Consider the following 13,246-nt stretch of genomic DNA (forward strand, 5'->3'; position numbering starts at 1 on the left):
TGGTTCATCGTTTCCCATTTGCCGTTTTTTGCCCAAGTCATTCACGAACTGGCTGTCCATGTCTGACGTTCTACTGAGGGTGGCACAGGAATGTGGAATTTATTGGTTCCCTAGTTTAGCATTCACCGTTTCCGGATTGTTTGTTTGCTTTTGGCTTCCCACCTGTGCATAGCACGGGTACCTTTCTAGTGAAGCAATATAAGAAGTGTATGAGTGCGAATAGTAAGAGTTGAACAAACTGGATAGAGAGATCACAAGTACAGTATGTGCAAGTTTGTGAATTACCCAACACGGGAGCGCAGCAGTAGGGACAGTCGTAACGCCTCCTCTGGGCCACGCACGCTAACCAGGTGTGCCCCGACCTCTTGGCACAAAGTTTCTGCCTCTTGCCATGTTTTGCGCCTCTCCAGATTGGAGAAATGAAAAATCTACAGAAAGGACAAAAGCCATCAAAACATCATCTCCAGTGCAAGACAAAACTCAGAGTAAATGTTGTAAAGCAATCATTGCTTTTCCTCTAAGGGTCACCCCTCTCACAACCCGTGCCGACTCAAAGGAGCACTGGATCACAGGATTGTTTGCAATCTTCCTTAATAAAAGTAATTTGTTGACATTTTAAAGGATGATCAAGATATTTTAAACATTTGATTTGGCGATTCTGGATTTTTTTTTTATATGCAAAGTTGACGCTTGTGGAAGAGAGAGAACACAGAACAGCTCTCACAGCGTTGATAATGGGGAAACAACACCGGCAGGCAGAAGAACACAACAGAAGAAAGGACACTTGGAGGAAGAATGGGTGAGGAAAAGAATGCAGGAGTAAAGGAAGGGGATGAAGACAGGGGGTGAACAAGCTTTTCTTTTTTTTCTTTTTTCTTCTTTTTTTTTGTATACTGAATCGGGGCTCGTGAAAGAGCTAACAAACAAATTTACTTCACAAACAAATCAACCAGACAAACAAAATATATAAAAAGAGGGAGCGGAAAACAATATGGGGAGAGAAGGGGAAGCACACAAACACAACATTTGAGAGCAGGGAGATGTGTGGAAGGGAGAGGGCTTGGGGGGAGGAGGCGTGGGAAGGGGGGGGGGGGGGAGGGAGAAGTATAAAACACAAGGACACCAAGGACTTCCAGGACAGAAGTTGGTATTTCAAAAAAGTGGAATTGGGGTGAAATTGGATACAAGCTCAAACTCAGAAAGGCGGCTCATGCGATAGGAAGGGAAAACCAGGAATGAAACAACAATGTAGCAGGGTGGAGGGAGAGGGGAGAAAAACAATAACCTGGAGAGGACGGAGTGTGCTTTGGGTGGATTAAGAGGGGGTTAACAAGGGTAGGAAAGATCATGAGTATGGTTGAGCGATGCCATGAGGCGGTGGTGGGTATCCATTTTGAAACCACAGAGGGAAGAGAGTGGTGGTGGGCTGTGAGACTGGAATGTGGGAGTTTCAACATGGAAGTGTGTGCATCGTGGAGAAATCTGGGGGTTGGGGAAGTTGGGAAAGAACATAAAAAGGAGAGGGAACTAGACTGCCCAAAAATGGAAGAACATAACACGTCCAAATTTGTGATTTCGAGAAAATCAAAGTTTCTTTCAGTGCTTAGCCGCTACTGCTGCTCTGAACTACGCTTCTCTCGGGAACTACGCGTATCCAGGGAACAAAGGTTCTCTCGGTAACCACGCTACTCAAGAGAACTATGCTTCTCTAGGGCTATGCTTCTCTCAGGAACTACGTTTCTCTAGGGAACTACGCTTCTCTAGGGAACTATGCTTCTCTCGGGAACAAAGCTTCTCTCGGGAACTACGTTTCTCAAGAGAAAGAGAACTATGCTTCTCTCGGGAACTACGTTACTCTAGGGAACTACGCTTCTCTCGGGAACTATGCTTCTCTCGGGAGATACGTTTCTCAAGGGAACTACACTTCCTTAGGGAACTACGCTTCTCTAGGGAACTACGCTTCTCTAGGGAACTACGTTTCTCTGGGGAACTACGTTTCTCTAGGGAACTACGTTTCTCTAGGGAACTACGTTTCTCTAGGGAACTACGTTTCTCGAGGGAACTACGTTTCTCGAGGGAACTACGGTTCTCGAGGGAACTACGCTTCTCAAGGGAACTACTATTCTCTCGGGAACTACGCTTCTCTCGGGAACTATGCTTCTCAAGAGAAAGAGAACTATGCTTCGCTCGGGAACTATGCTTCTCTCGGGAGCTACGCTTCTCTAGGGAACTACGCTTCTCGAGGGAACTACGTTTCTCTAGGGAACTACGTTTCTCTAGGGAACTACGTTTCTCGAGGGAACTACGCTTCTCTCGGGAACTATGCTTCTCTCAGGAACTACGCTTCTCTAGGGAACTACGCTTCTCTCGGGAACTACGTTTCTCTAGGGAACCACGCTTCTCTAGGGAACTGTGCTTCTCTCGGGAACTACACTTATCCAGGGAACAAAGCTTCTCTTGGGAACCACGCTTCTCAAGAGAACTATGCTTCTCTCAGGTACTACGTTTCTCTAGGGCACGACGCTTATCCAGGGAACAAAGCTTCTCTCGGGAACCATGCTTCTCAAGAGAACTACGCTTCTCTCGGGAACTACATTTCTCTAGGGAACTACGCTTCTCTAGGGAACTACGTTTCTCTAGGGAACTACACTTCTCTCGGGAACTACGCTTCTCTCGGGAACTACGCTTCTCTCGGGAACTACGCTTCTCTCGGGAACTACACTTCTCTCAGGAACTACGCTTCTCTAGGGCTATGCTTCTCTCAGGAACTACAGTCACGTGAAAAAGTAAGTACACCCCATGTAAAGTTTTGACTTTTTCAACATATTTCAACATACAGCTATTTGATCTTCATTTCAACAATATTGATAGATAAAGGTGATATAATATAACAAATATCATGAAACATTTACATTTTGTAGTCCATTGTATAATTTAAATAAACAAAAATGCAAATTTCGCATGTGGAAAAAGTAAGTATACCCCTACATTTATAACTACTTCAAATACCTAAAATTAGAATCAGGTGCACCAGCTCAGGTGCAAATGATTAGAACATCGTTGGAGAGGATCTTGGAGGAACCTGTCTTATTTAAACCTCAGACATTTAGTTTGGTTTGCTCTTTGTTGTTGAAGTGTGCAGCGTCACCATTCCGAGATCAAAAGAGCTCTCAGAGGCCTTCAGAAAGAAGGTTATAGATGCCTACGAGTCTGGGAAGGGATTTAAGAAGATCTCCAAACAATTTGAAATCAATCATTCGACTGTCCGGAAGATCATCTACAAGAGGAGAAGATTCCAAACAACTGCCAACTTGTTCAGGCCAGGCCGCCCCAGCAAGTTCAGCCCGAGAGCAGACCGCAAGATGCTGAAAGAAGTCTCTAAGAACCCCAGAATGTCATCATGGGACCGACAGGTAGCTCTTGCCACTGTTGATGTCAAAGTGCAGGAGTCTACCATTGGAAAGAGGCTGCACAAATTTGATCGACATGGGAGGTGTGCCAGGGGAAATCTTTGCTGTCCAGAAAGAACATCAGGGCAAGACTACAGTTTGCCAATGAACACCGAGGCAAAGACCAGCACTTCTGGAACAATGTGATCTGGACAGATGAGTCAAAGGTAGAGCTATTTGGCCACAGTACCAGAAGACATGTTTGGCGAAAACCAAAGACAGCATTGGACCACAAGAACCTGATACCAACTGTAAAGCATGGTGGTGGAAATATTATGGTTTGGGGCAGCTTTGCTGCATCAGGGCCTGGGCAGCTCACCATCATATAATCCATTATGAATTCTTCATTGTACCAGAGGGTGCTTGAGGATAATGTGAGGCCATCTGTCGGCAAGTTGAAGCTCAACCGAAGGTGGACCTTGCAACATGACAATGACCCTAAACATACCAGTAAATCCACCAAGGAATGGCTAAAAAGAAAGAAATGGAGGGTTCTGGAATGGCCAAGTCAAAGCCCGGATCTAAATCCCATCGAGATGTTGTGGGGGGATTTGAAACGAGCTGTGCATGCAAGAAACCCCTCAAACATCGCACAGCTGAAAGAATTCTGCATGAAGGAGTGGGCAAAAATTTCTCCCAGTCGATGTCAGAGACTGGTAGACAGTTATAAGAAACGCCTACTTGAGGTTGTTTCTGCCAAAGGGGGCAATACCACCTATTAGAGCCAAGGGTGTACTTACTTTTTCCACATGCGAAATTTGCATTTATGTTTATTTAAATTATACAATGGACTACAAAATGTAAATGTTTCATGATATTTGTTATATTATATCACCTTTATCTATCAATATTGTTGAAATGAAGATCAAATAGCTGTATGTTGAAATATGTTGAAAAAGTCAAACTTTACATGGGGTGTACTTAATTTTTCATGTGACTGTACGTTTCTCTAAGGAACTACGCTTCTCCATTTTGAAAGATCATGGGCGGTCCCTGCGGAGATGGGCGGATTTGCATATGTAACCAGCTGTGAGAGTGGGAGACTGTCATATTTGCTGCTATGACTCGTTGAGAGCTAGGCAAGAGTGATTAATCATGCTGTTTAGTAGTTTGCCTCATTCTAAATGTATCAGGATGCTTTGCTTATATCATGTAGACTAATGTTTTGATCTTGTGTCATGTATAGATGCACCTGGTCGATTGCAATAAAGCCTCCTATCCTGCGAGGTCTCTGACTACTTTCACAACAGGGTCATCTGGGTATTTTGGTTCCCCAGCGACTTTTAGGATATCTGGGTCTTTTGAGCCCTTGGAGTCTTTTTGGGTTCTCTGGGTGTTTAGGGGTCTTTGGGTTTTTTTGTTTTTTTCGGTCATCTAGGTCTTTTTGGTTTTTGGGGACTTTGGGTGATCTGGGTTCTTTGGGTCTTCTTGGTCTTTTTGGTCCTCATCGACTTTTGTGCCTTTGGGGTCTTTTGCGTAATTAAGGACTTTTGGGTCATCTGGATCTTTTGGGGACTTTTGGATCATCAAGGACTTTTGGGGTCTTTGGGGACTTTTGGGTAATTAAGGACTTTTGGGCCCTCGGGGACTCTTGGGTCTTTTGGGTCATCAAGAACGTTTTGGATCCATGGGAACTTTTGGGTCTTTTGAATCATTAAGGATTTTTGGGTCATTTGGGTCCTCGAGGATTTTTGGGTGTTTTGGGTCATCAAGGACTTTTGGGTCATCTGGTTATTTTGGGTCATCAAGGACTTTTGGGTCGTCTGGAACTTTTGGGTCCTTGGGGTCATTTTGGGTCTCAAGTGTTGAAGGGTCTTCCAAGGTCTAAGGGGTCTCAGCAGTCTAAAGGGTTAAAAGGTACATTTGAATCGTACGTAATTAATAGCCGTACGTAATAAATAGATAGTAAAAGTATGACGTATAACACACACACACACACACACACACACACACACACACACACACACACACACACACACACACACACACACACACACACACACACCAACACACACACCAACACACACACCAACACACACCAACACACACACAGAAGTGATTGCAAAACCCTGGCTCCCGCTGCGTGGTGGACGGAATAATGAAACAATACTTCAATACACAAGGTCGAACCAATAAAAACTACACAACAACGTCCTACACTTACTTATGCAACCTTAAAACACACACACACACACTCAGGGTTCACAAGACACAAGGGGGTAGGAGGGAGTGAGAGAGGTGTGGAAGTGCCGTCCACTTCCCTCAACTCGTACAGTTCAATAACATCGTCTGCCAGTCTCAAGCCGGTACAAGAGGTGGGAAGTCGGCCGCACACGGGACCCGCACTATGTCTTCGTCAAACTCGAACCCGAATGCCCAGGGAGCTGACCATCTTCCTCCCCGAACAGCAATAATTACAAAGTTGAAGAAGCAAATCAAAAGATTCCTTGCCTGGTAGCAGAATGGATGCTCAAAGTAAGAGTCCCAGCCATCTGTACAAGCCTGGACATGGGAGGAGGCAGTGGGTGTCACACCTGAAGGCCCAGGCTTGACAGGCAGAAGCTCTTGCTTGCAAATATATTTGGCGAGTAGAGAAGAGCAATCACGCATCTCCCATAGGCCCGTCGTCGACCCAGTAAGCATCACAACACAGCCTGACCTGTGAGCTGTTGGTGTAACAAAAGGTGAGCTGAGGAATAGTGCAGATTTTAACACAAAGTGAGCCGAGGAATAGTGCAGGTTTTAACACAAAGTGAGCCGAGGAATAGTGCAGGTTTTAACACAAAGTGAGCCGAGGAATAGTGCAAGTTTTAGCACAAAGTGAGCCGAGGAATAGAGCAGGTTTTAACACAAAGTGAGCCGAGTAGTAAAGGTTTTAACACAAAGTGAGCCGAGGGATGGTGCATGTTTTAACATAAAGTGAGCCGAGGAATAGTGCAGATTTTAACACAAAGTGAGCCGAGGAATCGTGCAGGTTTTAACACAAAGTGAGCCGAGGAATCGTGCAGGTTTTAACACAAAGTGAGCCGAGGAATAGTGCAGGTTTTAGCACAAAGTGAGCCGAGGAATAGTGCAGATTTTAACACAAAGTGAGCCGAGGAATAGTGCAGGTTTTAACACAAAGTGAGCCGAGTAGTAAAGGTTTTAACACAAAGTGAGCCGAGGGATGGTGCATGTTTTAACATAAAGTGAGCCGAGGAATAGTGCAGATTTTAACACAAAGGGAGCCGAGGGATGGTGCATGTTTTAACACAATTGAGCCGAGGAATCGTGCAGGTTTTAACACAAAGTGAGCCGAGGAATAGTGCAGATTTTAACACAAAGTGAGCCGAGGAATCGTGCAGGTTTTAACACAAAGTGAGCCGAGGAATCGTGCAGGTTTTAACACAAAGTGAGCCGAGGAATAGTGCAGATTTTAACACAAAGTGAGCCGAGGAATAGTGCAGGTATTAACACAAAGTGAGCCGAGGCATAGTGCAGGTTTTAACGCAAAGTGAGCCGAGGAATAGTGCAGATTTTAACACAAAGTGAGCCGAGGAATAGTGCAGAATTTAACACCAAGTGAGCCGAGGAATAGTGCAGATTTTAGCACAAAGTGAGCCGAGGAATAGTGCAGATTTTAACACAAAGTGAGCTGAGGAATAGTGCAGGTTTTAAAACAAAGTGAGCTGAGGAATAGTGCAGGTTTTAGTACAAAGTGAGCCGAGGAATAGTGCAGATTTTAACACAAAGTGAGCCGAGGAATAGTGCAGGTTTTAGCACAAAGTGAGCCGAGGAATAGTGCAGATTTTAACACAAAGTGAGCCAAGAAATAGTGCAGGTTTTAACACAAAGTGAGCCGAGGAATAGTGCAGAATTTAACACAAAGTGAGCCGAGGAATAGTGCAGATTTTAGCACAAAGTGAGCCGAGGAATAGTGCAGATTTTAACACAAAGTGAGCCAAGGAATAGTGCAGGTTTTAACACAAAGTGAGCCGAGTAGTAAAGGTTTTAACACAAAGTGAGCCAAGGAATAGTGCAAGTTTTAACACAAAGTGAGCCGAGGAATAGTGCAGATTTTAACACAAAGTGAGCCGAGGAATAGTGCAGGTTTTAGTACAAAATGAGCCGAGGAATAGTGCAGATTTTAACACAAAGTGAGCCGAGGAATCGTGCAGGTTTTAACACAAAGTGAGCCGAGTAGTACAGGTTTTAACACAAAGTGAGCCAAGGAATAGTGCAAGTTTTAACACAAAGTGAGCCGAGGAATAGTGCAGATTTTAACACAAAGTGAGCCGAGGAATAGTGCAGATTTTAACACAAGTGAGCCGAGGAATAGTGCAGATTTTAACACAAAGTGAGCCGAGGAATAGTGCATATTTTAACACAAAGTGAGCCGAGGAATAGTGCAGATTTTAACACAGTGCAAAACAGGTCTTCATGCAATCTCAGTACTACCTGACTCAGTGGTGTAATGCATAGTGTTTACAGTGAGTCAGGGAGGTTGATGGTCTGAACCCCAGTCGCTGAGTCATACCAAAAATGTTAAAACGGTACGTGCTGCTTCCTTGCTTGACACTAATTTTAAAAGGATAGATAACCATTGGCTGGTAACTATGGTGCATGCTTGATGGGCCAAATGGTCTCCTCTTGCATTAAGGTTCCTCTTCAGAGGACTCGTGTTATATTAACGAGAAGCACCTGCTCATACAGGAGCCACCAGGGGGATCATGTTATTGTTGGTATGATTATTAATACCATGGCAGAGTACCCACCCCATGGGCGATCTTGTTCCAAGCATGCGACACGTTCTTCTGACACGTCCCTTTATTTGGGTGGTGTATAGGCAACAGACCACTACCTCGATCACTCCCAAAAACTAGAACGGCACTCGGTAGAGAGCATACCTCCGTCAGGCTGAACAGTTTGTTTTGTATCCCACTGATAGCCCGGATCTGGATTCGAACCTGAACCAAAATCTAATGAACTTGTTCTTGTCACCAAACCAACTTATCCACCAAGTTTAATCATAATTCGTCCATAACTTTTTTAGCCGCATTACAGACGCTGCTCATAGAGTGCCCTCTGCTGTTGTTGTTGTTCTTCTTCTTGTTCTTGTTGTTGTTCTTGCAGAGAAGACAAAACCTCAAAGCTCCACCCATTCTGGGAACCATAGCTCCACCCATTGTGGGAGAGGCTTCATATAAACAAATATCCACCATTTTATTAACTCGCATAGCTTTGAGGCCTGTTTTGTAGGCCCGTGGTGTCTTCCTCTCTCACACAGTTTTCTTTCAAATCAAATTCGATATATCATTTCATTTTTCACAGTCGCTAACATAGTTTTAGACTCGGTTGAAAAAAAACGTGAAGAAAATCCGATGAAAGTTGCCCTTTATAGAACGAAATGAATTCTCAAAGGCCTGTAACTTGAAGTCCATTGAGATTTTTTTTTTTAAATCGCGGCATGGTCAGTCATACACCGCCCGAAACTAACAGACGGGAAAATGCCGAGATATATTAAAAATTCGTCCATTTGATGACAATCGTCGCGATGAAATATTTAATTTATACGTCGTCACAATAATGTGGAGAGAGGAGCATAGCTTCGTTCACGTGTCGCCACATACGGGAAATTGCCGAGATATATATTTTTTAAATCGCGGCATGGTCAGTCATACACCGCCTGAAATAACAGACGGGAAAATGCCGAGATATATTAAAAATTCGTCGCCACACACGGGAAATTGCCGAGATATATTTTCACTTTGCACAAAAATAACATCAAGTAATCGAATCAATAGGAATGTCCTGTGCCTATAACATCGACGTTATAGGCACAGCTGCATCTAGGCATTGTGTAACATCGACGCGGCTTTTGTTTTAATTAAAACTTTTTGTACTTGTTAAATATCATGTTAAAGCGCGGCGTTACGCACGCTGCTTGCGAGCAAGGAGGAAGCGGACAAGCGGTAACTTATAAGCGTCTTTATTTCAGGAGCTCACTGTAACACTAGCGCGCTCTGGGCTGCGTGCCCCGTGTATATCCTCAGGCCACGCCTACCCCTCGGGCATGGCCGCCGCCCACTTGGTGCGCGGAATGATGTCACCATGCCAGTGGGCTTTCGTGTCCGCCACACGCGCCCCCCCAGAATTCCCGCGCACCTGGAGGGCCAGTTTGCGGGGCAGACGGATGACCCGGCCGAAGCGCCCCCTGGCGATCGGCGGCGTCCGGGGTGCAGGGATGCCAGGTGGGATGCCCCTGGCTGCCCCTGGGATGGGTGCAGGACCGGGGGGCGGCATAGCGGCGGGGCTGGGCGGTGCCGGGGGTCCGCCCGCAGGGGGGCGGCCCCGACGCGGGGGTCGGGCCACTGGCGGTGGATGGTCCACATCGAGGTGGGCCGGCTTGAGGCGGTCTACAGAAACGCGGTCAGGAGTACCGCCGATGTCCAGGGTGAAGTGCTTCGCCCCGGTCTCCAGCACACGGAAAGGCCCGTCGTACGGGGGCCGCAGTGGTGTCCGGTGGGCATCGTGGCGGACGAAGACGTACTCCGCCGTGCGAAGCTCCGGGGCGACGTGCGTCGGTGGATGCCCGTGGCATGCCGTTGGCACCGGGGCGAACCTCTGGGTGGTCTCTTGCAGAGCGGAGCGCTGCTGTGCCGCGGACCATGGTGCCGTGGAGTCGGGGAGGAACTCGCCCGGCACCCGCAGCGGTTGCCCGAAGACCAACTCCGCCGCGGATGCGCGCAGGTCCTCCTTGGGCGCCGTCCGGAGGCCCAGCAGGACCCAGGGGAGCCTGTCGACCCAGCCGCTGTCGCAGAGGGTGGCCCGGAGAGCGGCCTTCAATGAGCGGTGAAATCGCTCACACAGGCCGTTAGCCTGGGGGTGGTAGGCCGTGGTTCGATGCAGCCGGACCCCGAGCCCCTGCGCGACCGCCCCCCAGAGCTCCGAGGTGAACTGGGGGCCGCGGTCGGACGAGATGTCTGAGGGGGCGCCGAACCGGGCGATCCAGGTGGCGATGAAAGCCTGCGTGACGTCCGCCGCCGTCGTCGACGCCAAGGGCACGGCCTCCGGCCACCGGGTGGTGCGGTCCACCATGGTAAGGACATGGGTGAAACCCCGCGAGGGGGGCAGAGGTCCCACCAGGTCCACGTGGACGTGATCAAACCGGCGTTCCGGCACCGTGAACGGGGCCAACGGGGCCTGGGTGTGCCGGTGCACCTTGGCACGCTGGCACGCGAGGCACGTCCTGGCCCAGCCGCGGATGGCCTTCCGGAGGCCATGCCAGACGAACTTGTCGGCAATCAACCTTTGGGAGGCCCTCGCGCCCGGGTGGGACAGGCCGTGGATGGCGTCAAACACCTGGCGCTGCCAGCCCGCGGGCACGATCGGGCGAGGCCGCCCGAGGGAGACGTCGCACAAGAGGGCCGCGCCCGCGCCGTCGAACGGCACCTCGGTGACGCGGAGGCCCGTGACGGCGGTCCGCAAGGCCTGGACGTCGGGGTCAGCGGCCTGGTCCGCTGCCATCCGGGCATAGTCGATGCCGAGCTGGACTGCGTGGGCGACGGCCCGGGAAAGGCAATCCGCCACCGGGTTGTCCTTCCCCGCGACGTGCCGGATGTCCATCGTGTACTCGGACACGGCCAAGAGGTGACGCTGCTGCCGGGCCGACCACGGCTCGGTGACCTTGCCCATCGCGAAGATCAGCGGCTTGTGGTCGACGAAGGCCGTGAATGCACGGCCCTCGAGCAGATGGCGGAAGTGCCTGACCGCCAAGTGAAGCCCGAGCAACTCACAGTCGAAGGTACTGTAACGGCGTTCGGGCGGGCGAAGCTGCCGGCTAAAGAACGCCAGCGGTTGACAAGCTCCACGCACCCATTGCTCGTGCACCGCGCCCACCGCGTAGTCCGAGGCGTCGGTGGTGAGGGCGATCGGTGCATCGGGCGCCGGGTGCGCGAGCATGGTGGCGTTAGCCAAGGCGAGCTTCGCGCCCGTGAACGCCGTGTCCATCTGCTCGGTCCAGGTAACGTCGCCTTTGCCCGGCTTACCTCGGAGAGCTTCGTGCAGGGGGCGCAGGAGCTGGGCGATACGGGGCAGGAACCGATGGTAAAAGTTCACCATGCCCAGGAACTCCTGCAGCCCTCTGATCGTGCGGGGGCGCGGAAAACCCCTTCACCGCCTCCACCTTGGCCGGCAGGGGGACGGCTCCGTGCCTGGTGACACGGTGCCCCAGAAAATCGATTAAGGCGATGCCGAACTGGCACTTTGCGGGGTTCACAATCAGGCCATGCTGGCCCAGGCTTTCGAAGAGCGTGCGGAGGTGGCGTAGGTGCTCTTCGTGGGACGCGCTGGCGACGAGGATATCGTCCAGGTAGACGTAGACAAAATCCAAGTCACGCAGGACGCTGTCCATCAGTCGCTGGAACGCCTGAGCCGCATTCTTCAGACCGAAGGGCATCCGCAGGAACTCGAAGAGTCCGAATGGCATGATGACCGCCGGCTTCGGGACGTCCTCCGGCCTGACGGGGACCTGATGGTAGCCGCGTATGAGGTCCACCTTTGAGAAGAAGGACATGCCCGCCAAACGGGCGGAAAAGTCCTGAATGTGGGGGACGGGGTAGCGGTCGGGAGTGGTGGCATCATTGAGATGGCGATAGTCCCCGCACGGTCGCCATCCCCCGCCGGGCTTCGGCACGATGTGCAGCGGTGACGCCCAAGCACTCTCCGAGCGCCGAACGATGCCGAGTCGCTCCAGGGTAGCGAACCCCGCTTTTGCCACCGCCAGCTTCGTCGGCTCGAGGCGGCGTGCCCGGGCGTAGACCGGTGGCCCAACGGTGGGGATGTGATGGGCCACCCCGTGCTTGACGGCCCCCGCCGAGAAGGTGGGCCGCGTGAGGGCCGGGAAACCGGCGAGGAGGCGGGTGAATGCGTCCGCTGCCGGAAGCGTACAGATCAACGTGGCCGGAACCGAACCGTTCGGCAAGCCGCTTGGCAAGCCGCTCGGCGAGCCGCTCGTTGAGCTGCTCGACGAGCTGGGCAGCGCACAAGCGAGCGAGCTGAACGTCTCGGCCTGGACAAGACATCTGCGCTTTACGTCGACCAGGAGCCCATTCGCGCACAGGAAGTCCGCGCCAAGCAGTGCCATGGGCACGTCGGCGGTGACGAACGTCCATCGGAAAACCTGCCCTCCGAACCGCAGAGAGAGGCAGCGTTTTCCGTACGTACGGATGGGCGTCCCGTTCGCGGCAAGCAGCGCGCGGCCCCCGCCTGCGGCGTGCTTGTCTGACGTACCGGCGGGAACGACACTCACCTGCGCTCCCGTGTCGCACAGGTAACGGCGCCCGGATAAGGTGTCCGTTATGAACAGCAGGGTGCTCGAACGGCCGGCGCTCATCGCCACTATTGAGCGCCGGCCCGGGCGTTTCCCGACCTGTTGAAGGAGCGTGGCGGATGACACTGCCGAGCCTCGTGGCCGAACTTGGCGTGGAACCAGCACCAGGTGGTGGAGCTGGAGGAGCGCGGCTGGCTCCGCCAGGCCAGTGGAGTTGGCGGTTTTCCCCACTGTGGCGGTTTTCGCCGCGGCGGTGGGCGGGGCGTGGCGGCGGTCACGAGGTGCGTATCAGCATGCTGCGTATGCTGTGTAAGCTGATGCTGTGGATCAGCATCATCAGCAGCATCAGCCTCGAGGTCCGTGACGGCCGCACCGACTCTCGCCCGCGTGTACGAAGCCGCGAAGTACCTGTCCGCCTCGCCTGCCAATGCTCGGGGTTCCGTTAGCACGGTCCCGGCCAACGCGAGGCGAACCTGCGCTGGAAGTT

At 51.0% G+C, this 13,246-nt stretch overlaps 1 protein-coding gene across 1 annotated transcript in view; it reads right to left on the minus strand.

Annotated features, from left to right (window-relative positions):
- The window catches only part of MRC2 (mannose receptor C-type 2), a 323,383-nt gene that overhangs the window by 162,221 nt on the left and 147,916 nt on the right, over positions 1-13,246 (minus strand). The window contains exons 12-13 of the mRNA XM_078779556.1: positions 5,901-6,115; positions 286-428 (exon numbers count right to left, since the gene is read on the minus strand). Of these exons, the coding sequence (XP_078635682.1) occupies positions 286-428; positions 5,901-6,115 (358 nt within the window). The remainder of the gene's footprint in view (positions 1-285; positions 429-5,900; positions 6,116-13,246) is intronic.

This window comes from Myxine glutinosa, chromosome 6 (genome assembly GCF_964187855.1).
Source record: "Myxine glutinosa chromosome 6, kmMyxGlut1.1, whole genome shotgun sequence".
Classification (NCBI taxonomy): domain Eukaryota; kingdom Metazoa; phylum Chordata; class Myxini; order Myxiniformes; family Myxinidae; genus Myxine; species Myxine glutinosa.